At 39.6% G+C, this 26,451-nt stretch overlaps 1 protein-coding gene across 2 annotated transcripts in view; it reads right to left on the reverse strand.

Moving 5' to 3' along the window:
- Positions 1 to 26,451, reverse strand: part of DOCK1 (dedicator of cytokinesis 1) — a 538,770-nt gene that overhangs the window by 443,915 nt on the left and 68,404 nt on the right. For both annotated transcript variants that reach the window (XM_034776839.1, XM_034776840.1), the window contains exons 3-10: positions 22,524 to 22,564; positions 19,856 to 19,911; positions 18,174 to 18,270; positions 11,283 to 11,431; positions 6,055 to 6,190; positions 4,668 to 4,825; positions 3,402 to 3,483; positions 2,828 to 2,963 (exon numbers count right to left, since the gene is read on the reverse strand). In XM_034776839.1, the coding sequence (XP_034632730.1) occupies positions 2,828 to 2,963; positions 3,402 to 3,483; positions 4,668 to 4,825; positions 6,055 to 6,190; positions 11,283 to 11,431; positions 18,174 to 18,270; positions 19,856 to 19,911; positions 22,524 to 22,564 (855 nt within the window). The remainder of the gene's footprint in view (positions 1 to 2,827; positions 2,964 to 3,401; positions 3,484 to 4,667; positions 4,826 to 6,054; positions 6,191 to 11,282; positions 11,432 to 18,173; positions 18,271 to 19,855; positions 19,912 to 22,523; positions 22,565 to 26,451) is intronic.

Consider the following 26,451-nt stretch of genomic DNA (forward strand, 5'->3'; position numbering starts at 1 on the left):
GAAGAAAACTATTACTGACGTTATTTCTTCATTTGAGAAAGAGAGAGCGAGAGAAAGAATATATTAGTCTTCAAATCTATATTTAATTTTCAATAGCCATGAGATGTGGTATAGTCAGGTGCAAGGTAGGAAAGGTCATACACTGTCTTTGAAATAATTCGCCTCTGGATCCTTCTATGATACTGTTCAGATAATATTTTGTGAATATATAGAAACAAATCATGTCACTGCTTTATAAATGATATCTGGAGAGAACAACATTAGGTTGGCTAGTAACACTGTCATATGCTCCTTGAACAGTACTATAAAATGAAAGATAGGGTAGTCCACCAAAGTTCTTTTTGTTGTGTCAAACAAAAGTTACATGGCCTTTATATCAAGATATTGTTTGATTTATAGAAGAACTAGGAGACCATTGGCATAATACTGGTGAACAGCGCCATTCAGACACAACCAGCCATGAACTTCCACCCTTGAAAAGAACACGAACACACAGAGCAGTCATTGTCTTCAGATTCTATGTGCATTATTACCATTACTCTCTGCTGGGAAGTTTATACCTGCTCAAGCTTTTGTGATTATGTTGCTCTGTAGTGGCTGGACCACAAAAGGGATACTTTAATTTGAAGGGGGAGTCCATATTAGTCTAAATGAACATGAGGAAATATTGTATGTCTGAACATTTTTCTTAATTTGCTGTGAACTTCTGTACTGTATTTAAGAGTACAACAGGGCAAGGTAGAGCTTATTTGAATTTCAACATATGAATTTCAAGATATGATTACCTCAGCATTTGAAGAATTCCCTTTACTATAGGGAATAGGTAGGGAATAATAAGGAACTTTGGGGGCTCGTCTATACAGGGAAGAGGACACCACTAGCTACTCTGGATTAACTGCCCACGTGGACACACTTTCTGAGGACTAAGCTAAACTGCCCAAGGGCCCTCTTAAGACATGACCAAGGTGCCTTAAGCTATTGCACACAAAGGCACTCATAGTGCACAGAAAAAATGTCCACAGAGGGAGTCGGCACAGAGTAGCCAGTGTGCTTTAAATTCACACTGGAGCTTATTGCACACTAACTTCCCCATGTAGACAAGCCCTTAGTTATCAAAAGCCATGAGAATTTTTTTTTTTTAAAGATGACCTCACTGGTGCATGTTTTAATGTCAATAAGAGCCCATTAAAGAAAAAACCTACATTAATCAATGCTTAAATCTTCTCACTGTGTATGCCATGTGAGCTAGAAGCTTACTTACTACTTATATTTTGTAAAATATTATCTTAACATACGTCGTTCTTGCACAACTGTGTGTGTTAATAAAAAGAATACCTTCCTTTTGCTTCAAGTATCAGAGGGGTAGCCGTGTTAGTCTGAATCTGTAAAAAGCAACAGAGGGTCCTGTGGCACCTTTGAGACTAACAGAAGTATTGGGAGAATAAGCTTTCGTGGGTAAGAACCTCACTTGCATCTGAAGAAGTGAGGTTCTTACCCACGAAAGCTTATGCTCCCAATACTTCTGTTAGTCTCAAAGGTGCCACAGGACCTTCTGTTGCTTTTTCCTTTTGCTTGTGTTTTTATTAAGGGCAAAGTAATTTGTTTCTGAAAGTAACTACAAAGGGTCACAGAAACAGGACATATGATCAGTTCATGTAACTATGCGGTGAACAATTACGTTATTTGTGTTTTCCACTTTATCTGAGCAATTTTATCATGTGGTTTCTTTGACCTTCCATCTCTCTGCACCTTAGCCTTAATAATTCTGAGTATCTGCCTCAGCTAAATCACTTATTCCTGAGTGACTTCAGAACCTCTAGCCCAGTTGATGCTCTGCTGTTTCAAACATTTTAAAAGGTCGTATATTCCACAGGAAGAGAATTAATCTGATTTAAGCTATCGTGCACTTGTACATTTCCATTTAGGTTTTAAAATACCTGATGCTATACACAGAATCATAGAACTGTCGGGTTGAAAGGGACCTCAAGAGGTCATCAAGTCCAGCCCCCTGCACTGAGACAGAATCAAGTAAACCTAGACCATCCCTGGCAGGTGTGTGTCCAACATACTCCTAAAACCTCCAATGATGGGGATTCCACAACCTCCCTTGGAAGCTTATTCCAGAACTTAACTACCCTTATAGTTAGAAATTTTTTTCTAATATCTAACCTAAATCTCTCTTAGAAGACTAAATTACTTGTCCTATCTTCAGTAGACATTGGTAACAATTGATCACTGTCCTCTTTCTAATAGCTCTTAACATATTTGACTTATCAGGTATTCCTTCAAGTCTTTTTTTCTCAAGACTAAATATGTCCAGCTTTTTAAACCCTTCCCTTATAGGCCAGGTTTTCTAAACCTTTAATAATTTGTGTAGCTCTCCTCTGGACTCTCCCAACTTGTCCACATCTCTCCTAAAGTGTGGCGCCCAGAACTGGACACAGTACTCCAGCAGAGGCCTCACCAGTGTCTTACATACAACACTCCTGTTTATACTGCCCAGAACGATATTTGCCTTTTTTCAAAAATGCATCACATTATTGATTCATATTCAATTTGTGATCCACATACCCTCCAGATCCTTTCCCATAGTACTACCACCAAGCCAGTTATTTGCCATTTTGTAGTTGTGCATTTGATTTTTCCTTCCTAAGTGAAATTACATCAAGTGTAACATATGTATCTAAGATGCACACAAAAGATTTAGTAGCTTGTTTTTCCCCCTTACCAAAAAGCTGTCAAAAACATGGAACAATTATTCAATATTAAAAGCAGCTCTTATTTACAGTGAATTCTGACTATGTAAAAACTAAGGAGAATAGATTACCTGCTACTCCAAAAGGTCGTCTTAGCCCAGAGGTTAGTTTTCTTGTGTTGTTGTCTCTTAGTTCCATTCTGCCAACTCTTACAATCTGACAGACGAAACTGATTTTCTCTCTTTTCAGGTCTTTGCTGCCAAGATCCTAGAAATATTAATTTCCATACATTATAAGAATCCTATTCATTTCAGGTTCTACTTTAGTAGCCAGCAGAAAGACAAGTTGTTGTTCAGAATGTAAAAGTCTTTTCATCTTTTAGCATTAGAATAAGTTATTCTCATGACAATAGAATTTTCATAACAATATTTAAGCCATTAATTTTACACAGAAGCCAAGAAGTCCAACTATTTTTGAACAGTTTAAATCTTTTTCACAATTGTCAGAGGTTCAACTTGGCCTTTACCCACATGAACCACAGTTGTCAGAAATTGCATTAGAGTAATTAACAAGGAGTGACTTATAAGTTTCTCCAGGACCTAAATTCAAGTTTGCAAAGGTAGTCTACTACTTGTTAACTCTTTAGCATTTTTCAAGATAGGAAACAAAGCGCTTTAAACACTGCAAAAACAAAAGCACACTTACAGTGAACACAGCTCGAAGATTATGTAACCTGTCTATGTCTTTAGGCAGTCCAGAACTTGACCATCGAACTAGATAGTTTTCACTGTAAGAACAAGGTTTTTAAAATATATATAGATATGTATTTAGATATATATGTATGAGTTCAGATGTTACAAAATTAGGTTAAGTTCACATTAAACAACCTATTTTTCAGCACTATAAGTGAGATTCTGCTCAGTGAAGAGATTATACTAAATAGCATCTTCTTACCCAATTGCTTGTTCCTTGTGTGTAAACATTGCCATTTCTGTCATTTTACTGACTAAATTATATTTTGGGTTTTCTTGCTATTTTGGTAGAGGGGGAGGGTTTAGTTTTGGTGTTTTACACCTCTTAATACAGGAGTGACAGTGCGCTGGATTCTTATTCAGCTCATGAAACAGTAGGACAATTAACTGAGTTCTGTCGTTGGTCATGCATGAGCCAAAAGTACCCAGCTTGACTTTCAGTTCTCAGTTTGAGTTTGCATGGCAGGTAGTTTGAAAAAAAACACAAACCAACCATCTGATTTCCAGATCTAATCTGTTGAGTGAGACACAAATATGGTACCACATAATTGCATTTTTAAAGTCACTTTTTAGAATAGAACCATACTTTAAAATCTAAACCAAAAATGTATCAACATTAACTTTAGATGCCTACAGAAGTAATTTTATAATTCATATAACCACATATGGATACTAATGATGAAGTTTTATGGGGGTCAAAAAGTAATATACTCTTGTCTCTTTAAACCTGATATCACAGGTGTGTTTCATTCCTATTACAATCACAGAACATTTACTCAGTGGGCAGCTGCTATTGTCTTTGTGCATGTAATATGAATAGAAGAGCAATTCTTCTTCAGCCTAGTAGAATGCAGTCCCTGTAAGGAAGCAGGGGATCCAGAACACTCAGTCTCTCTGATGACTGCCAAGGCAGCTGAACAGTGAATGAGCCAAGCCTTGTTCATGTGTCATTTACCTCTACACAGGTGGAACTAAAGAAAATACAATAAGGAACACTACAAATTCCTAATGTACTGAAGCAAAGGAGACTAATCTGTTGCTGTGTTGAATAAAGCAGATGAAGTGCTGTATAATCCATGCTTCCCAGCTAACTTTCTGCTAAAGTTTACCCACCAAACTGACCTTCCAAAAAGCCCTCTCCAATCTGCCGTGACACGACCAAAATCCAGAGACACAAGATAAACAGGTATACATAGTGCAACAGACAGCCAACGCTAACCTGATAAACTTTGATTCTAGTGGGTCGTACAGAGACATCAGGACTTCAGCATCTTCTCCTATTTTGCAGACTACATTTTTTAAATTTACAAATAAAGCAAACGAAGGCGTGGCGGCAAATTTGGCTTGTCTGTTAATATCAATGTTCTGCTTTTGAGACTGTAATATAATAGAGACAAAAAGTCAAATTTAAACAGCACTAACGACTAGAATCACACCCTTAAATCATATCCTTAAATCTTACCCTTCCACTATGAAATGTTTACCTGAAACATTTAGGGCAAAAGAAGAGTGCATCCCCTCCAGGGGGAAGAAGCCCCAGCCCTTGCCATTTTCTATACTGGGAATAGGAAGAGTGCTGAGATTTCTGGCAGGCTGCTCTACTTGGACCCTCCTTGGAGCTCTGTTTTGTATTAGTTTCTAGCTACCAAGGGGGAATAGACAGAATGGAGCAAAGGATCAAGCTTCAAATTTGTCTACTGGAACAGAAGAGCTTTCCTTCAGTCTCCACTCTTCTACTCTTTCCCTGGCCTCCTACAGGCTACAAGGAAAGAAGGGGGAGAAGACGGGACCGCTACTCTGCCCTTCCCCAAATTTTTATTTTTTAGCCTTTCTCCGCAATGGATGACTTTAGGGCCTGCCTCTGTCGTTGCTGCTTCGAGCTTTCCCAAGATAAACAAGAAGATGACTATAAACAGCACCACAACCTGTCCAGAACTTTGTTAATTACACTCTGCTCCTGCTTGGCAAACCAGTGAGTAGCAGCAGAGACAATGAAACCATCTGCATAAAACTTCAGGAAGAGCAGATTTCACTGTTCACATTTGGACAGGTCTTTGGGAGAGAGAATTTATTTTTTAAGCAAAGTTTAAATTCTGCAAAATTTTTGCTTTGCCTCCACATTTATCAGGGAACCTTTTTACTTGTCACAGATGATTCAACAAGTACATTTTAAAACTCAGCATACAGTTCACATATACAATCCTAATGAAAATATTAACTGATCTGAACCACAGCACTGTATCCTAAATTAAGCCTCAAGAAAAACAACCATTAATATATACAATTTCATTAAATATGCATCTCCTCTCTCATGTCATCTTCGTAGTTCTCTCTCATAGTAATCCATCAATTATTTTATTGGTAGAATATTATATCAACATTTACACTTCTGAAGTATAGGAATCATTTTTTAAGAGGGGATAAGTTATGCAGCCCATATAAGATAAGCTACACAATGTATTTTTGATACTTTTGATCTTGAGAATGCTTCATGGACTAAAACAGAAGACTAAATTCCTGTTTTAATTATATTTTATCATTATTTTTTACATTATTTACATGATTCTTAATTTTAAAAGATAACAGTTGGGGATAGTGTATCTTACCTTTTCTTCTAGTAGTCTTTCCTCAACTTGCTTGGAAGCTATTTCATGAGCTCTAAAAAGGCTGATTGTGCTGGTTTGTTCTGGATCTAAAATGTTGCCATCTTCATCCCTTACAACCAGATCCAAATCAAGAATCCTATGTAAAAAGTTACAGATTACTTATCATTATGCATAAAAGGCCTGCAAGAATTGCAGAATGTTGAATATGTAATCACAGATACCGGATTTATACGACGAGAAAGATCTCTTTTTCTGCTCTGTCTCATTTGACATTCTGGACAAACAAAGTGAGTAGTATCACATATAACTTGGTGGTCAAATAAATGAGTTCTAGCTTCTTTTTTAAAAATCTTCCTGGGCAGGCAGTTCCATGTTACTTCAGAAATCCACAAATCCATAGAAGCAAAAGCTATGAGACCCAGCAAAGGAGATACTAAGACCTTTATCTTTCCTTAAGGCAGAATCCCATTTTCTGTCAGTAGGGTCCAAGTGTCAAAGGTTAGCCTCTTCAGAAAGATTTTTTATCCCCATACACACAGCCTATCTTTTGGGAGGATCATCTGTTTTCCACTGTGCCAGCTCCAGAACTTGTCATAAAACCAAGGAACAAAGAACATACCGTTTATATCCCTCCAAGTCTCTCTAACAATCTTGGCCAAGGCCTTGAGGAAGAGAAAAGGTCTTAATCTTCCAAATATCCTCAGGGAATTACTCTTTCCTGTTCTCTTGTGAATTCTTGTTTTGGCAGTCCTTTTGTCAGGAGTTTGCTAAAATCTAGAGTCCTAGAAATCCCAATTGGGTGAATCAGCACTGAAATGTCATACAAAGCTTGACTCTTCTGAGTAGGAAGTACATGGACAGAGGGTAGCAGTTTCTCCTTCCTCTCTTCTGCAGGGAAGACTCTGAACCATTTCTAGCTGGGTGCGGAAGCTGGAGGAGCCACGCATAAGGTTAGAGGAGAAGCCTCATGAACATATGGAGCCATGGAGTCCTTGACAGTGTGACACACCAAGGACAGGATCCTAGGGTAAATCCCCTCTAGATAACATTCCAGATTACCTGAAATAAAACACTACCACCTGAGGACCTTAAATTAAGGGCCTGAGACTATCATTCCCATGAAAGGAGGAAACGCAGGACTGTTGAGAAGTTGAGCGTCCTCCAGTCTCAGTGCAAGAAACTCTTCAATGACTTGCCTCGAGTTGAAGGAGGAACGAAGTGCTAAGTGCTGTGGTGTTCCAGGGTCTTTGTACAGAACGATCATCTAAAACTGTGCACTGTCCCTAAGTTAGGAAAAAGGATTTGAGTGCTAAAGTTTATAGGGCTGCTGCTCACAAAAGCTGGGGCAGAGGACGTGATATTTGGGAATCTGTCTGTAGAATTTATGAACAGAGTGAGATTACAAACTCTGTGTCTTTACCCGGCTGCAAACTCAATTTTGAATGTGCAACCTTTTGCCTTCTCTGCTGTTTGTTTGCCTCCATGTAGGGCTGAAATTCCAAAGATTTGGGGCAAAAGAACAACAAAAGAGTTGTCGAAGTTAAGTACTCTTCCAGTGAAGGAGAACAGCTCTTTACAAAAGACGGGCTCCCAACCATAAGAACAGGTTTAGCAGGGGATTAGGGTGACCAGACAGTAAATATGAAAAATCAGGACATGGGGTGGGGGGTGTAATAGGAGTCTATATAAGAAAAAGACCCAAAAATCAGGACTGTTCCTATAAAATTGGGACATCTGGTCACCCTACAGGGTTTCTGGTCAACTGGGGAGACAGAGCTGGATGTCAGAAGGGGCTGAAAGTTATCAATAGTGAAGAGCTGATGAGTCAGGGTCTTTTGTCTCCAGCTGTGTCTCCAGTAACTTATCATTTAGAGGCTGCATAAAGCAGGAAGCCCTCCCTTCATTTCTGAGCCCAGAAGGGTTCCCGTATAGTAACTGCAGTTCTTTGAGATGTTTTAGCCCTGTGGGTGCTGCACTTCAGATGTGTGCAAACCCTCAGGCTTTTGACCTGAGATTTTTGGTAGTAGTGTCTGCAAGATTGGCATCTGCGCCCTATACATCCTTGGGTTCTGATTCAAGGAAGAGTGGACCCATCGCCACTCTGGTACCTTCTCAACTAGGCAATCCAGCCAAGGCAAGGACTGCAAAGTAGAGGGAAAGGAGTGCAGGTAGTGGCGCATTAATAGAAACAGAACATCTCAAAGAACTGTAGTTACTGTACAGGTAAGTAATCTCTCCTTGTTTGAATTATTGTCTCTATGGGTCCTTCACTGTAGAGGAGTTCCGAGCAGCGTCAAAACTTCTGGGGGTGGGTGCCAGGATGACCGATCTAGTAGAGATCAAAGAACAGCTGCACCAAAGGCTACATCTGTCCTTGAAGAATGCACAATAGCCCATGCTGGGGGAAAGTTTGTGCAGATGACAAAGAGAGCAAATGTGTTAGACCTGTACCTCTCCTGTATGTAAAATGCTTTACAACTACTGCATGCCACGTGAGAGAATTCCACTGCAAACCAGAAAGTTCACGCGTTTGGGGTGGCATTCTGGGAGAAGATGTGCTTAAGCATGAGGGAATCTGAAGGGTCAGCACTGAGCCCAGAGGAGCTAGGCAGCTGGACAGCAGTTTCCAGCTCTCAAGATGAGGTGTGGACAGGAGGTGTGCACCCAGAGCGTGTGCCAAGGGACCCAGAGATTAGAGGAGTGGCTGGATTCCGTTCAGGCTTGAGAGGCTTAAGCCATCCAAGGACACAGCGGCTTGGATTCCCTCCAAGTTTGAAGGGTAGCCAGCAAGAGGGTGCCCAACTGGATCTGTGACAGTGGGCTCTTTGAAATACTGTTTGCCCTGGAGTGGAACATGAGTGCTAAAGACAGTGGGGTTGCCAGAGGACAGTTCAGGAAACCTTGCAATATGCAAGGATTGGCTTCAGCTCCTAAGGAGGGCTAGACTCTCCGGTTGAAGCCTGAGATAAAGAGCAGGCACAGCATCCTCATCTGCCACTGCTGCCACAGGTGTGGACATGAGACCCTCTTCTGCGTACCGTGAGAGAGCAGAGACACTCCTAGCCTAGGTTTGGAAGCAGAATGAGAGGATTTACAACAACTGTGGCTACAGGAGCCTGTCACTGGAAATATCTGGCACATCGATTCAGCCAGTTATCTGCTCTGTGAGGAGCCAAATGCTTCTGCCTGGAGCTCAGGAAAGCACAGGAGCCATCCTGTATCTAGAAGAGTGTAGCCGGATGGGGGGGTGGGAAATAATCTAATACTCAGTGACTGATCATTCCGCCTTGCAACTATGAACAACAGAGTGGAAACCCACTGGCGCAGACTGTCAAATGAACAGGAGCAGAAACTACTTTGACTTTATGTTTTCATTTCTCTTTAACTTACAGGTAGGGTGACAACCAGCAAATGTGAAAAATCAGGACGGGGATGGACCCAAATATCAGGACATCTGGTCACCCTACTTACAGGTGACATTTGTGAAAACATGTCAATGACTGAGGAGTTGTTTGTTTACAATCAGCTTTTCAACCCCAAAAAGAAACCTGTCAGCTATACACAATAAACTGATCCAGTCTCATAATCTCATATCTACCCATTTAAAAAACAAAAGTCCATAAATCCACAATGATAAAGTTTTTGATTATCACAACACAATAAAATTAATATCCTGCCTTTATTTATATAAAAGCTCATTCATATAATTACTTTCAGGAAACAATGGAAAAAGTAAGCACATACATGAAATCCAGAGAGTATATATTTAATTCATAATGAATATTTCTTATATCTGGATATTAGAAATTGTCATTTTATTTCATTTTACGCAAAACATGATATATGGCTACACTAAAAAGATACTGCACCCTTTTAAATGTGCATATTTACTCAAAAGTTCAAATTCAATTCTCTCCCCTACTCTACAGGGAATGTTTTGATCACTTAATTAGTCCATCAGAACATTATGAATAAAAGACACAGTACAAGATGTTCTATTGTGTTGAACACTGAGCATCTGGACGTTATTCAGAGTAACTTTAACCAACTCCTTAACCAGATGGTAAAATACAGTAGCCAAACAAATAATATCAACAACATCTGGTTAACTGTCTACTGGGGTACAACAGACCGCATCTTGGATTATAAATGTTAAATTACTTACTGAATGGAGTTAGTGATTTTTTTATCACTATTTTTGCTGAAAAAGTACATGAGCACAAGAACTGAAGAACCTGCAGTATTTAAGTAGCAAAGCACAAATAGCTGAATTCTCATGAGCTAATCATACTACAGTGGCACTTAAAGAAAGTTTGGATGATCAATCTTCCATCCCCAGGAGTTCAATAACCTTATTACCCCACGTTCTCATTATTGAGAATGCTACTTTGACCAGATTCCAATTTTGTGTATCAGCAAGGAAAGATCCCTCGCTTTCAATTAAAAAATGTCACAACTTAATAGTATGACATTCCTCCTTACCATGGGATGATTTAATTTACAGCTAACCAGTTCAATTTTCAAACACAACATTCCCTCCATCCAAATAGTTTTCAGGATGCTTAGCCTTAAATCAAAAGTCACCTCATCTAAGTTGCTGACATATCTGATGCATGTCCCATTGTAACATCTGTCATTAATTAGGTGCCATTTCTGGTTTTTATCCTCATCTTCTGGAGGAATATAAATGCTTATGAAATCTAATCAACTTTTAACAGTATAACCATTAATACAAGCTAGATACTACACAAGCAGCAGCACAATGAGATACCCCACATTTCCCAGACAAATCCTCTAGCACTGCATGAGAGGATTAACAAGTTCAGAGTGCAAACAGCTGGTGATACTAGAGAGGCAGCAACAGTTTATGTGGAATTGTCAAAGGGTTTTCAAAGACAGGAACATTTTTATCTTTCATCTGACCTCAGAAACATCATAGTTTTAATCTGACATCAAATGGATGGTGTCACAAAGTTTATGAGTGACAGCTTAACAGAAAGATTCTAGTACACAAATTATAATTTGTACTGTATCAAAATGCTTTTATATTGCAATTTTCCCCACTTTGCCATAGTCTAAAAAGATTGCTACTTAAAATACAAGTACTACTGCTTACAGAACTACTTTCTTCATATATATGCGGTGCCTTTGAACTGCTATATAATACGACAAGGCTGATTCCCCCCACTCCCTCAAGAAGCGCACACTATGAAGTAGTCATCACAAACCTGTTTCCATAATCTATTTTGGCAGTCACTTTCTTTTTCAGTTCCTTGAGCTCATCTTGGGGTAGAGTTCCAGAAAGTATCTGTGATCTCCATTCAATAAGATCATATATCATGTGTCGTACACTGTGGAACATGTCTCTGTTATCTTGCTGTTTGAAAATAAAATAGTTAAACAAGACTGTCAATGTTATTTTAAAAGGTAAATAACAGAGCACATTTTAGAGTTTTTATATGACAAATTAAAAACATGGGCCATGAGATTCAAAACTAGGTGTCTAAAGCTATGCTCCAAAATTAGAGGCCTGGTTTCCAATAGTGCTGAGCATGGTGCTGTCCCCTCAATGGGAACTGTTGAGTTCCCATCACTTTTGAAAGTCTTGCCTCTTATTTAGGTGCCTAAATACTGATTTAGGCGACTAAGTTCCTTTAAAACATTGACCATGATTTATTCAATACAGTGAACCGCTTAGGATTAAGGCATCTTTTTTGTTTATATGGTTATATACACAGTATTCAAAAGGACAGACAGACAGCAGGGACATTAGAGGAATAATATAGGAAAGAACACTTTGGTTTTAAAAACTAATACAATACTGTATAATTTACTGGGGTGGGGACAATGGACTTGTTCTGCCATTAAAAGAAGAGGTGTTTCCAGATTTATGATGATATTGAATACCTGTTTACAGCGCTCTGGGATCGCAAGAGATCAGCTCTTAAACCTGTCTAGCTCAGAACTCATATAGGCTCTCCAGCACCTCAGAGCCGTATAATATTTTTAGGGAGGGGAAAATAAGGTAGAAAGCAGGGGACAGGGAGATGAAATTCCATATTTGAGAGGGAAGAAGTAATTTCTCTGATAATATTTATATAAATACACATAGGATTAAACTTTAGCGACCACGAAACAGGGCCACCTCTGGAGTGAGATGCAGTGGTTGCTTAACAGTGCACAGCAATGCTACACAACAGTTTAGGCAGCAAGTGAATGTTATATCTAGGGCCCTACCAAATTCACAGTCCATTTCACTCAATTTCACTGTCATAGGATTTTTTAAAATCGTAAATTTCATGATTTCACCTATTTAAATCTGAAATTTCACAATGTTGTAGGGGTCCTGACCCAAAAAGGAACTGTGGGAGAGAAGGGATCACAGGATTTTTCTAGGGGAGGGTGCAATACAGTTACCCTTACTTCTGCGCTGCTGCTGGCGGCAGCACTGCCTTCAGAGCTGGGCAGCTGGAGAGTGGCGGCTGCCGGCCGGGATCCCAGCTCTGAAGGCAGAGCCGCCGCCAGCAGCAGCGCAGAAGTAAGGGTGGTATGGTATGGTATGGTATTGCCACCCTTACTTCTGCGCTGCTGCTGGCAGGATGGTGTCTTCATAGCTGGGTGCCCAGCCAACAGCCACTGCTCTCCGGCCACCCAGATCTGAAGGCAACACAAAAGTACAGGTGGCAATACCATGCCCCCCCCCCCCAAAAAAATAACCTTGCAACCCCCCTGCAACTCCTTTTGGGTCAGGACCCCCAATTTGAGAAATGCTGGTATCCCCTATGAAATCTGTAGAGTAAAAGCAAACAAAAGACTAGATTTATGGGGGCGAGACGAGATTTCACAGTCCGTGACACATTTTTCATGGCCACGAATTTGGTAGGGCCCTAATTATATCCAGGCGAGAAACTACAATAGCTATTAAGCAGACAGATTACTAACCACAGTTGCCATTTGGCAGCAAATCACGGTTAACCTTCCTATTCTTAAAAAAGAGACTATGATATATTTAAAAAGATGAGAAGTAGTCAGAACTAGGGTTGACACCTGCCCAGGTTTTCCCAGAATTGTCCCTTTTTTGACGCAGCTGTCCTGGGAAATCAGTAAGGATGTTCAGTACACACTGCCAGCTGGCCAATTTTAGTGTTTTGGGCTCAGGCTCATTCTGGATGTCCTGTTTTTTTATACCTCAGGGGGTGACAACCCTAGTCAGAACCTCAGTTATATATGATCAGAAAGTCAGCACTTCCAACATCATAATGTCATGCAGTACATGCTAGGCCACCGGTTGAGTACTGATCCAAAAGGGAATTGCCAGCATCTTCCTGCAGTCAAGATATTTCACCGAGGTCTCCCATGCAGGCCATGATCAGGCTCAATGCTATTTATCAGTCCCACGAGGACCAGCAGGGATAACTAAGTGCTCAAACTTAAGCTACAGTTCTTGGGTCCACATTTTAAAAAGAAAGTTGAAAAGTTGTTAGTGTAGAAAAGAAAAAAAATATTATCTGAGGGCTGGAGGAAATGAGACACTGCAAGAGCTCTTTCTGTTTAGCTTATCAAAAAGATGACTTAATTGCAGTGTATAAATACCTTCAAGGTGAGAAACTACCAGGTACTAAAGGGCTCTTTAATCTAGAGGAGAAAGGCATAACAAAAACCAAAGGCTAGAAGTCAAAGCCAGACAAATTAAAATTAGAATGAATCACAATTTTTCTAAACAGTGGGGGTGATTACAAGCTACCAAGAATAGTAGTAGATTCTCCATCCCTTAATGTCTTCGGATTAAGACTAGATGCCTTTCTGGATGGTATACTTTAACCAAATAAATTTTGGACTGGGCTCCCCTTCTTCGTGTCTGTAGTCGTTTGTGCCCTCCACTCAACACCACCCCCAAGTACATCTACTGCCACCCAGCTCTGAAGGCAGAGTAGAGAGCAGCGGTTGTTGGCTGGGTGCCCAGCTCTGAAGGCACCATCACACCAGCAGCAGCACAGAAGTAAGAGTGGGAATGTGAATATCACTTTGTCAATATCAATTTTCACAGCAGACTTAGCACCGCATTACCACCCTTACCTCTGCATTGCTTCTGCCACCCGGGGGGCTGACTGCCAGAGCTCTGTCGCCTCCAGGTGAGAAATTCACGGGGGGGGGGGGGAAGGGAGAGGAGAAGAGACCAAGTGGCAGGGCTCCAGCTGTCTCCTTTATCCCCACCTCCCGGGTATGCATGGTTCTTCTGCATGAGCCCCAGCCACACAGGGCTGACAGACAGAGCTCTTCCAAAAAACCCAAACACACACACACACAAAACCGCGCACACAGCTCACACCTCCTTTGACACATTCCTGTGCTTTCCTTGGGAGGGCCCCATAGTTTGAGAACCACTAACTTTAGTCAAACAAGTTACTGGGGTCAATAAAGGCATAACTGGATGAAATGTAATGGTCTGTGTAATAGAGAAGGTCAGATTAGATCAGCGGTTCTCAAACTGTGGATCGGGACCCCAAAGTGGGGTCGCCAGGGCTGGCTTAGATTTGCTGGGGCCCAGGGTCGAAGCCAAAACCAGAGGGCTTCAGTTCTGGGTAGCGGGGTTCAGGTTACAGGCCTGGGGGCCTTGGGCTTTGGTCCGACCCAATGTAGGGGGGCTTGGGCTTTGGCTTTGTGTGTCCCCAAGCAGGGGGGCTCGGCCAGGCTCAGGCTTCAGTCCCTCGTCCTGGGATCGTGCAGTAATTTTTGTCGTCAGAAGAGGGTAGCGCTGCAATGAAGTTGGAGCACCTCTGGACTAGATGATCTCATGGTTCTATCTGGTATTAAACTCTATAAATCTACCACCTTTTCATTCTACCTAGCTCCCCTTTGGGAAGGCCACCCACGGTTCTTTTCTCTTTTCAGAGATTAATCAAATTTTGTTATGTAATACAAGCATTATCTGTAAGACATGGACTACAAATGAATGGATCAGAATGTAGCATTTGACTCAATTTATCTATTCACTTTATAACCACAACAGTGACTGTTGCATGTAGTTTCAATGAATTCCTGCCAAAGACAGCAGCATACATTCCCTGTTCAATAAGAAGTTCTGAATTTAAGCAGCATGCAATATGATCAGATACTTGCTTCTATAGAGAGGTTGTTCATATGTAAGAGATGCTGTATATTTAATATCAGAATTAGTGCTTCACATTTTAGGCACCCTTCTTCAATGGTTTAATTGGTATAAGAGAAGTATATGTGGGTAGGAAGGAGTTTCTGACCAACTTCCCCCTCCCATGCCCCTCCACTTCGCAACCACCTATGCTAAGTTTTGTGCAGCTCCATGTGCGTCAAAGTTGAGAAAGAATCACCGATTTCCCTCTCTGAATGCTCCCAAGCAATGGAAGCAGGGGGTTGGGCAGGACTCTGATCCCTAAATAATTTAGAAGTATGGGAGGAAATAGGGAAGCCACTGGGATCAGAGTATGGCATGAGCTGTTTTAGGGGTTCAAGGAGAGAGTCTGGAAAGTTACTGGGGTGTGAAGGGCCCGTAGGGGACATAGGGTCATTTCTCATTCTGTTCTTCCTAGTTATTTTTCCCAATTCTGCCCCTTTGATATTTTGTCCCTTCCAGATCCTGTCCCACACATCCTTTTCTTGCACTAAAAAAGCATTACTGCTCTAGTATTATGTCAAATTTCTACTTTATATTCACTTGCATCTGATATTCTCAATCTCTCTCTCTAGCCTCAACTGCATCATATTACATCTCATTCTCTGATTCACTTCCAACATAATTCATTTTTGTTTCTCCCTCCCTCTCCTTTGTGGGCCTCATCCAAAGCCCATAAAAGTCCATCAGAACATTTCCATTGACTGCAGTGGATTTTGCATCATTCACCTCACCCTGTAACATTCAAAGTTTCTAGCTTCTTTTAAGTGTCCCTTTATGTGAAACATGTTCATTACCACACTCAAGTAGTAATTTATTTCCTTGTTATCTTCACTTTTCCCAAGTTATGGTCTCAAAATCATGTTTTTGCAGGATATTCACTTTACTTTTGCCATAAAAACAGAATTAACATAATATACATTTCATACAGCTGTTCGTGACATCTAGAAATTTTGCATCAAATAGCAAAGAACATACTTTGAAGTGGAAATTTCCCATTTTCTTTAAAGAAGATGGGTTTGCTAATCTTCCATTTGTAGTGACCTTAAACTAAGAGCACTGGGATGCTGCATCTCCTCTAATGTGGTATTAGACTACAATAATACTGTTTACATTTCAGCCATATTTTTTTTAAATCACTATATTTAAACACAAGCTGACTATCTGAAACTGCCCAGATCATCACAAAATATTCATAGCTAACTCCAAGCTTGTAGTTTTTCAGTTAATCTGACAGATGATTAATGCTTATTGCTGTACATTTGTAAGATGCTACTGTGTAATCAAAAACAAGCATGCATAGAACACAGCTGTTGAATTTTAAGAAGTTTTGTACGTGTCAGACAGAGATATTAACATATTGGTTTAATTAATGAGTACTAACTTTTCATTTAGAATTTATGCATATGAAAATAATCAAGACTGAGAATTTAAAATTTGTGCTAACCAAACAAAGCAATTTAATTTGTCCATTAGTATTTTATATGCCAAAAAGGCTTCTATTGATGCATTTTAAGGATATTTTAACCCCCACAAACGTTAATCTCAGTTTTCTGAATTTGTCATAACAACCTTGAATCTCTCTCCCTTAAAGATAAATATTACAATAGGGATCTTTCATTACCTGATCACACAAGTATGTAACAAATGGCTAGATCTTATATCACTTTATAGTTCTATAGTCCCTTCAGTCTGAAGACTGCAAATAATTTAACAATGATTTAGCCTTGAAACATCCATTATGAGATATCTAACTATGGTACCTCTAAAATAACAGAAAACAGCACAGTTCCTTTCCATTATTCCAGTGTCATAATAACACTGTCCAGGATGAGGTAGCTATTGTGTTAAGTTTCAAAATATGTCCTATTATATTACCCCCAGTATTGCAAAGCTATCTGGGCCAAAACTGGAACCCTGAATCCAAACCATTTTTAAATTTAGGGAAAAGAGACTTCAAATTTGAATTCCTAATTCTAAATCTGTCCCTATTTTACAGGGTCCGAGTCAGACTCCAACCCAGAATGGAGACTATTTTCTGATTCCTTTTTGGACATAGCTGAAATTTCATTTGAAGTCTCATGAGATGAAGTTTGGAGAGTTTGGTATGATCAACCCCTAGCCCTGATTCATCCGCAAACTTTAAATAAGAGCCTAAGCTGGATAAAGATCTAGCCAGTAAACACTACTCATCTGTACTGTATATTATAATAAATAATATTACATGAGTTGATATTAATTGGCACAGAATATCAATGAAAAGTTTGATAGGCCCAAAAATTTCTCTGACTTAAAAAAAAAAATCTGATATGGTTTAAAAAAATCTACAACCCTCCAGGGTGACCTGCTCATATCACTACCTCTTGGTGCGGTGACTGAAATCACAGGCAGGCATGTTACTAAATCATGTTGCATCATTTCTCAGCTCTTATTGCATGCCGTGGTCTCATAAGAACACAAGATACACCTCTACCCCGATATAACGCGACCCGATATAACATGAATTCGGATATAACGCGGTAAAGCACACTAAGGCGGATCAAAGCAAGTTCGATATAACGCAGTTTCACCTATAATGCAGTAAGATTTTTTGGCTCCCGAGGACAGCGTTATATCGGGGTAGAGGTGTACTGCTATACCAAGACCTGCTCTCCAAGTCCCTGATGCTGCATATCATATCCACAGTTTTCAGAGCATGGCACAGTATGGAGAGTGATGTCAAACACCTGAATCTCCAGGTTGCCTTGTCACAGAAGCCCCAAAATAGCTTTGTAAAATGAGTTTCAGAGCTACTTTGGGAGAGTAAGAGTAAGGAAAGAGTGACCTTGGTTAAATAGACTTTGTGTACCTTACATTCTACTATTCCTAATTATTTAAATATCTGTCTTTTCTCCTTCTTTCCATCCAAGTCATAAAGCCCAGAATACTGTAAATATGGGGGGGGGGGGGGGAATCAGCGTACTTTACTTACCACATATAGCTGCCGCCATATTATGGACCACTCTCGTAGTGTTGTGGTAACTTCCTGAATCAGTGGGAGCTCACTGGGTATGACTGTTTCATGCTGTCTAAAGTTTGCAAAAACAATTTTTGGTAGAATAGTAAAATCATTAATATATTCCAATTTGTAGACACGAGTGGTTATTGCTAAGTTTCAAATCCGATTCCATGACAACAGGATTCAAAAGAAAAAACAAACATATTACAAGTTATACAGTATATCACTATATGCCATTCTCGACTCTGCCACTGGCCTGCTGTGTGACCTTGCACAAATCTCACTTCACTTCTGTCCATCAGTTTCCCCATCTATAAAATGGGGATAACAATATTGATCTAATGATGAAAAGCACTATATGAGAGTTAAGTATTATTTCCACAAATTTTAACATTCCACATGTATCACACTATTTACTTCTTTTGTAATGTACTAATTTTGTAGGAACCGATTGGGGGAAAGCCAGTTATGTGGCATGTATGAGACCATGCCATTATGATTGATCCTTTAGCAAAATACTGTTTTTACACAGGAAAAACCTGTTTTGTAGGTGTTCACCATTGGTGTGTCTAGATGACTATTTTATAATAGTCCATCATCTGAGTATGGAACGACAGCTAGCTCTTTTAGCATGTCAAAAGTGCAGCACTTAGTGGCAGTTTTCTAATCAGCCAGGAAGATGCCATTATGCAGTAATCATCTGATTAGTAGTTTTATCATTTACATATTTAAGAGGGTTAAAAAAAGATCAGGCAAAAAGGAGGAAATATTTTAATTCTTTGCACCAAAGTTCATATCTGGCTAGTCATTTGTCAATTCCACTCAATATTACTTTTGTTTCACAAATATCTTTTTTAAATGATCTTCTATAACGGTATTATGATCTTTAATATACATGTATAGTAACTTGGTAACAAAGTTCAAATTCATACATATTAAGGTAGCACTGTTTCCATTAGTATAAATTGCTTTTATATAACAGCTCAAAACATCTGCGGGCAAGGGAAGTCAGGACAGTGGAATGTACACATGTACACAACACCACAAAACTGGGATTCACCGATGGAGATGATGATCTTTTGTAGAAATGCTTCTCAGCAAGGCAAAAAACAACAGATACCTTACCATGAGGAGCTAAGTTTACTTAGCTTATTCAAGAAAAGGTCAATAACTGACTTGAACATCATCTACAAGTTCCTACATAATGAGAATGTATCTGCTCTTAGAGTCATCCTTGCCCTACTAGAGCAAGGCATAAGATCCAATGGCAGGAAATTGAAGTCAGAAACAGTGAAACTGAAAATGCAACTCAACTGCTCAATAGTCAGGGTAATTATTAACCACGGGAGTAGATTATCAAGGAATGCAATAAACTCCCCATCATTTGGAGCATTTAAATCAAGACTAAAAGTTATCATGCTCAATGCAGTAATCAATGGATGAAATTCTATAGCTTGTGGTACACAGGAGGTCAGACATTTGCTCCTAATGGTTCCCTTCTCGCCTTTAGATCTATGAATCAATTTTGAAGTGTTCAGCACATCCTTTCATTAGCCAATAGGAAATGAGGTATTAGCCTATCTCATAAAAGCACAGAAATTATATTTCCACAAATAGGAAATTTTATTCTTGTTAAACTTCAAGTCTCAACTCACCCTTTTCCTTCAACTATTGCTTCTTTAAGCTGAATATAGGAAGCAGGAAATATGCCCTTTGGGGGGGAAAAAGAGTTAGTTTTTTTTATATATATATAAGTAACCCGACATACATACATTCAGACTAATTATTATCTAACAAATAGCTACACTCTGTTCTGCAAAGAATTTTTCATATTCTATTCAATAGCATTAAATAGGCTATTTTATGAATGTCTCAGATCTGAATTTGATTTTGTATGTGTATTTTAAAACCGTTATGTCCCTAACTTTATATATTATCTTTATAAAACTGCATTATACAGCAGAGGTAGCTCCTTAGTTAAAGTACAGTGGCCTGTAAGGAGATGCACTTCCCCCTCTGCTCATGCATCTACTGCCTCAGGTTCCCCAACTCAGTTCCCAGAAGAAGGCACATAGACTCATGGGCTAAATCACATCCCCTCTCTAGGTCTGGTTCATTAACAAAAACAGTTCAACTCAATTCAACACAAATCTTCCCTCACAGACTTTATGGCTCCTTCCCAAACCCAGGCCCTGCTGCCTATCCTGTTTTTAAGCCTCTCCCAGCTGAGGTTTCTACTCCTGCTCTCTAAAGGTATCTCCTGCTGTCCTCCTGACCCTGGTCTTCCCTGTCTGCCCCAACAGACTCCCTGTTATAGGAACTACCACCTTAGGGTTGCACATGACCTTTGGTTACCTGACTTGGCCACACAGTAACACACACGTGTCCCACACATATACACCAACCTATTCTACCATCGCAAGGCATACACATTTCAATGAGGGATATCTTAAAAGATTTCTGCTGGAAGTTTGCTGCTTGCCTGAAACAATTTCACTTTAAAAGCGAGTTGTTGCCTCTCTCCCCAATTACAGAGCCTAGAATTAGGACATAACTTTCAAATTAGATTTTAAAAGTTAACAAATGCCCCTAAACCAGGATAAGATGATACCTTTCCCATAGCTCAGCTTTTAAAACTAGTGGCCAAGTATCTTGCTTTGACACACACACAAAAAGAGTAGACATTTTGAGATTATAAACACACAAACATCTAAGCTATGTTTCAGATCTTACTCAGCACCAACACTAATAAAGATGGATAGATTTTATTTTACCTCAGCAAGTTTTCCAGTTACCTAGACTAGCTCTCAAAGGTAGAGAAGCACAACTGAACCAAATTTTGTGCAATTTGTGCTGTAAAAGTCTGTATTCACGCACACATTAACATTAACTTTTCATAGGTTAGTGCCACTTTAACATAACCCCCACACAAGTTAATTTAACTCAGGGAGCCAAGTTACAGCCCTTGAGTGGTTAACTTTCTTTTTAACCTCCATCCCAATCCTTTGAATATGAAACACATTAGATACACAAAAGAGGGGTGGGGGAAAGGAGTGAATAACATAGCTGAAGAACAGACTCAGAAACCAGGAGAAAATGCCAAGTGCCAGAGGAACAACCAAGAGACACTGGTCAAAGGAAAGAGTCTCAGGAGGTCAAGGATGGGATGTGCAAGCAAGAAAAGGGTCAGCTGCAAAATCTAGACAAAAGCCAAGAAAGGAATGGAAGCAGAAAGCCCAGGATATTGTAATAGGAAGAAGTTCTCTCTCTCTACTTAGCTCCAATCCTTAAGAAAGCGGAGGGGTGGAAATGGAATGAGAAAGAGTAAGAATACATAGGTATTAACACTGTCAGCATTCAGGAGGTTTTCTACAGGGAGCAAAACAAATACAATCAATCAAGATGCACTAGCGTTAATTTAGGTCAGGTGAGTCTCCACCACACCTACAACCAATTAAAAAAGGATTGTACAGGAATTCCCCATTTTAAATATAGGAAATCTCTCTAAAACCAGTAAGAGCTTTCAAAACAAAAGAAGGACTGCTACATTTAGCGGCAATCAGATTAATACAGCAGCACCTGGAATTAATTTCAGTCAACTTAAATATCCACTACTTAGAATTTAGTGAGGCACATTCTTGAAGTTTTACTTCAAAAGAATTTAACATAGCACCCCAAAAGAAAATAACAAAAAGGAATAAAAAAATCAAAAGGTTAGGAAATGGGAGAGGCCTACCACAGAATTCAATATGTAATTACTCTGGTTACTTTTAGACATGCAGAAGGCTATGCAAATGAAAGGAGCTCAAAGTTCATTTCTGTATGCAAATATGTCTTTCTAAACATTTTTATTTTAAAAGGTAAAAATCAAGACTATAAATCTTTAATTCTGGTTAAGTACTATTATAAATTAACCCTCCTCCCCCCCAAAAAAAATTAAAATGCAACATTATAGGCAATAGTTCAGCTGTTTCCTTTTTTGTTTTGGAATGTCTGCTGTCAACAGACATTTTATGCTCAGTTCAAGCCAACAACAAGGCAAAATTGCATTGCAGAAAGCAAGATTACTCCATCTTTCACAGAGAATGGCTGAAAATCACAATGCTATCACTTTGCAAGATGCAATTGCATTTTATGAGTAATTCAGTATTTAACAGAACATGAAGCTAACATTAGCATAACAGATCAACTAGATTTTAAGTTTTATAGAAGTTCTTAGTTGACTTTTTAAACAAAGTTCCAATATGCAAAATCTGACATATGTTTATAACAAATATTTGTTACAAGAGAAAATGAATTTCTAACTGGGAATAGAACACTTACCTTTTTTGATTTTTTTCTTAATGTGTAACCTCTGTACCAACCTAGAATAAAGTTATGAAAAAGTTTATTAACACACTGCAACAGATCCTCCTTTGGAGTTGGATAATATCTTAGCTTTCTTTCTGTCCACAAAGATTTTCTCATTGTAGCTGAATTTCAATTCGCCGTAAAATTGATAGCTTAATGTTCATCTTCACTTAAATCAGTTTTGCTTAAATTGGTATTTCCCAAATCAAGCTAAGCCATTTTAAGTGCACATACATTAAAAGTTTGCACTAGTTTAGCTAGTTTGCTTTAAAACAGATTTAGCTAAACCAACGGTAATTCTTTCATTTAGATCAGCCCTTTGTCATCACATCAGGGAACAATACCATGCAATTTAGGATGCTATTCACACACCACGAACAATAAATAGGCGAAGACCCAGATGAAGCAGATAGTTTGTGATCAAATTACTGGCTGAAATGTGTTTTCATAAAGCATCAGAACAACTTCAAGCAAACAATCAGGAAAATCAAAGTCCATGAATTATTCATGAACTGAAAAAAGGGTTACATGTGTTTGTTAATTTATTCACAGGGTGCCCCCTGAGCACCCTGCTGGGGCATTGGTGCAGTAGAGTGTCAGAAGGAAGAGTCCCACCTACTGTTAGTTAAACCATGGACTCAGCAAGACAGAAACTACAGAGCAGCACATCAGCAATAACTGCTTAGGGGTCCAACAGCAACAGAAAATACAAAACCTATGATGACAAGTTCTGTAATGACTGAATGGATATTTAAATGGCGATGCTTTGGGGGATTTGTGTTTTACCTTTCAAAAGTAAAAATTATGTTGGTTCTCCAGAGTTCTCAGTGTTAAAGGGCCTGAAGCCCTAGTTCAATGCCAGGCAGCAAGGAAGCTGGCATCCCAGCTTTCCCCCCAACAATTCTATTGTAGTGCAATCATTCCAATCCAATAAGACATTTCTCACACTCACAGAGGCAGGTGGCATGCCAGGAAAATATGGAGGTAATCTCTCATTTATTGTGCCCCCAGTTCACTACACATCTGCAAGCAATCAGCATTACAGCTTTTATTGTTTCTGAGACCATTCTGTTTCTTTGTGACTGTTTAATTAAAAAATCTCACAATACAGTCATTCACTCCCAAAGAAGGTGCTGTGCCAGGCAGATCAGTAGGCATCTCTCGTGCACACTGTTCCCAATTCAGTACAAATTGGCTTGCAAACCTGCTTTATGACTATTCTGTATTTCAGTTTGTGTCCATATTGGTACTCTCGCACCCTCTCACTCCTGCCTTAGAGAACCCACAGTAAAATGGTGCTGCTCTCCACAGTCTTATAAAGACACTGGAGCGCAGCAAAAGATTTTGTTTGGATTTTGGTACATATCTACCTCACGGACTATTCCGATAAGTCAGGGAGCTCATGCTTGCACAGCAGCCTGTCTGCAAGTACTAGGCACAGTTGTCCCACCTCTAAACCTATCTTCCCCACAGTTCAGCACATGGAAGATAGAAAAGTTAGCGGAGGGAAGGTAGAGAAACAGACCACCACCACCAGTCAATCCCCCTCTACAGTCATCCACATTAGAGCCTGGAGGCTCTGCATGGGAGCATGAAGGGAAGGAACAGAGAGAAGGAATACTTTTTCTACCTTGCAGAAAGATTCAGAGAGGCTTCAAAATTCAGACACATACTAGCCTGGGGCAGAAATTAAAATGAAGCCCCCCAAGCATGGCCCAGAAACAGCATGCTAGAAGGAAACTCAGTGCCCTCCCCTTTCTCACCAGTTTGCAGGAGATTTTGACTTCTCACTGAAGTATTGCCTCCTACTCCCATCTCTCATAATGTCTGTGGCTAGTAAGTGTCACACTGTAGCTATTTGGGGTCTAGTAATATTTCCTAACCCTATGTAGGGATGGGTTTGTGACGGGATGGGGGCAGAAGGGAGAAGAGAAATGGGATATATTGGAGAGCAAAGTATAGTACAGAGACGTACCATAGGTATCTTTCCACTCTGGCTAGCAGGTTTAGACTGCTGGCTGCTAAGTGTTGGGGGAAGAGACCAGGATATGACTACTCGGTTTTGGTATGTGACTGTTAAAATGATTTGTATAGCCCGTAGCACAATGTGGTTCTGGTCCATGACTAGGGGTCCTCTGCACAATGATAATAATACAAATAAAAATTACATGGAATGTTTGCTTATACAAACAACGATGGAAAGATTTGTTTCTCCATAATATTAAAGATTGAAGCAACACTCCTGGTATCACATTGATTTTATTTTTATATTACATACACACACACTCTGGGTCAGATCCTGGCCCCTCACTCCATCCCCTTTCCATTGGCAGAGAACTGTCAAAGCACCAAGTGTGTCAGGGAATGCCTTGGTGATTCAGAGATGGCTTAGCAACCCATTCCCAGCAGGCTGAAGCATGCTGTGCTCTGGCAATTCTGAGCCAATGGAATAGCTCCTAGAGCCTGCTGAAGTGGGGACAAGTTTGAACTGTCCTGATGCTGTTCTATCTTGTACCAGGGCCACAATGGCTCCCAGCTGTTACCAGAACTGAAGTGGGGAGAGGAAGGGAACGTGGCAGAAAACCACCATTGCACCCACGTCTAGTTGCGGAGAGTGTAGATGAGTAACTGATCTGTGGAGCCCTTCGTTTTCAGTTTTTATTTTATTTAATTTTTCCTGGGAATTTATTTGTGTTTATTACTAAAACAAAAATAGGTGAAAAATCAGTGGAAAAAAACATTAATAATTTTTCTGGGTAAATATCGGGGTTTATTTTGGTGGACAGAAGGACAGGAGGAAAAAGTATTCAGTAGATTAATGCTTTCGTTAATGAAATTCAATGTGGTATGCTGCAGAATTAAAACAGAATTCAAAACACGCCACCTCTGAGTTTAAGAAAACAATATATCTCTAATCCCCAAATAAAACTTTTCATTTGAATAAACAGTTTATTGTTGTAGACTTAGAACTATTAGCGTATAAATATTTACATTTAATAATTGGGCCACATCATTTGCAGCACATACACTCAACTTCATCCTTTTCACTTTTTTAAAAAAATATATTTGAATGATACAAAAAGAGAGTGAAAATTGGAAAAAAATCGATTTAAACTGAAAACGAAGGGACTTAATCTGTTAACTCTTCCAGGACTTATTGAGCCAAAGAACTACTCCTAAACAACAGGATTTGTTTACTACAGTTCACAGTCTATTTGGAAGTGATCAATAGAGGGTGACATGGTGTAGAGGTGATTGCAAACAAGCAATATAGTTCAAAGGGTGTATCGAAGTAGAACTTGGGTTGCCAACTAGGATTGTCCCTGGAGTCTCAGGAATTAAAGATCGATCTTTAATTAAAGATTTTGCCATGTGATGAAATCTCCAGGAACACATCCAACCAAAACTGGCATCCCTAAGTAGAACATAAGATACTCATGTGACCTGAAATGCATACCAGAATCTCATTTTCCAAACAGGGCAGTGGGTGAGATAATTCATTGGCCAGATTTTATCTAGGCAGCCTTAATTTGTGTCCCTTTACATGTATGCAGGATAATCTTTAATTACTTGATCATATGCTATTTTTTTCCACAAGACCCCTGCCTCATTAAGTGCACAGGAAGGACTTGCTCTGGGGAATGAATCCAGGTTCTGTAATGAAGGAGACCGTTGTCTATAAGACCCCTGCTTCACTTGTTACAGAACTTTTAAGGTACGTAGTGAATGAGGCAGACGATTGTAGGAAGGGAAAGAATGGTCTCATGGATAACGCGATTTAATGCTGCCCTGGATAAGTGAATTCGATCTCTACTTCTGCCACAGAGTTCTTATGTGATGCTGGGCAAGTCACATAAACCGGACATTTCCACAGAGGGGTCACTAACTCTATGTTGCTCAT

Source organism: Trachemys scripta, chromosome 7 (assembly GCF_013100865.1).
Source record: "Trachemys scripta elegans isolate TJP31775 chromosome 7, CAS_Tse_1.0, whole genome shotgun sequence".
Taxonomy (NCBI): domain Eukaryota; kingdom Metazoa; phylum Chordata; order Testudines; family Emydidae; genus Trachemys; species Trachemys scripta.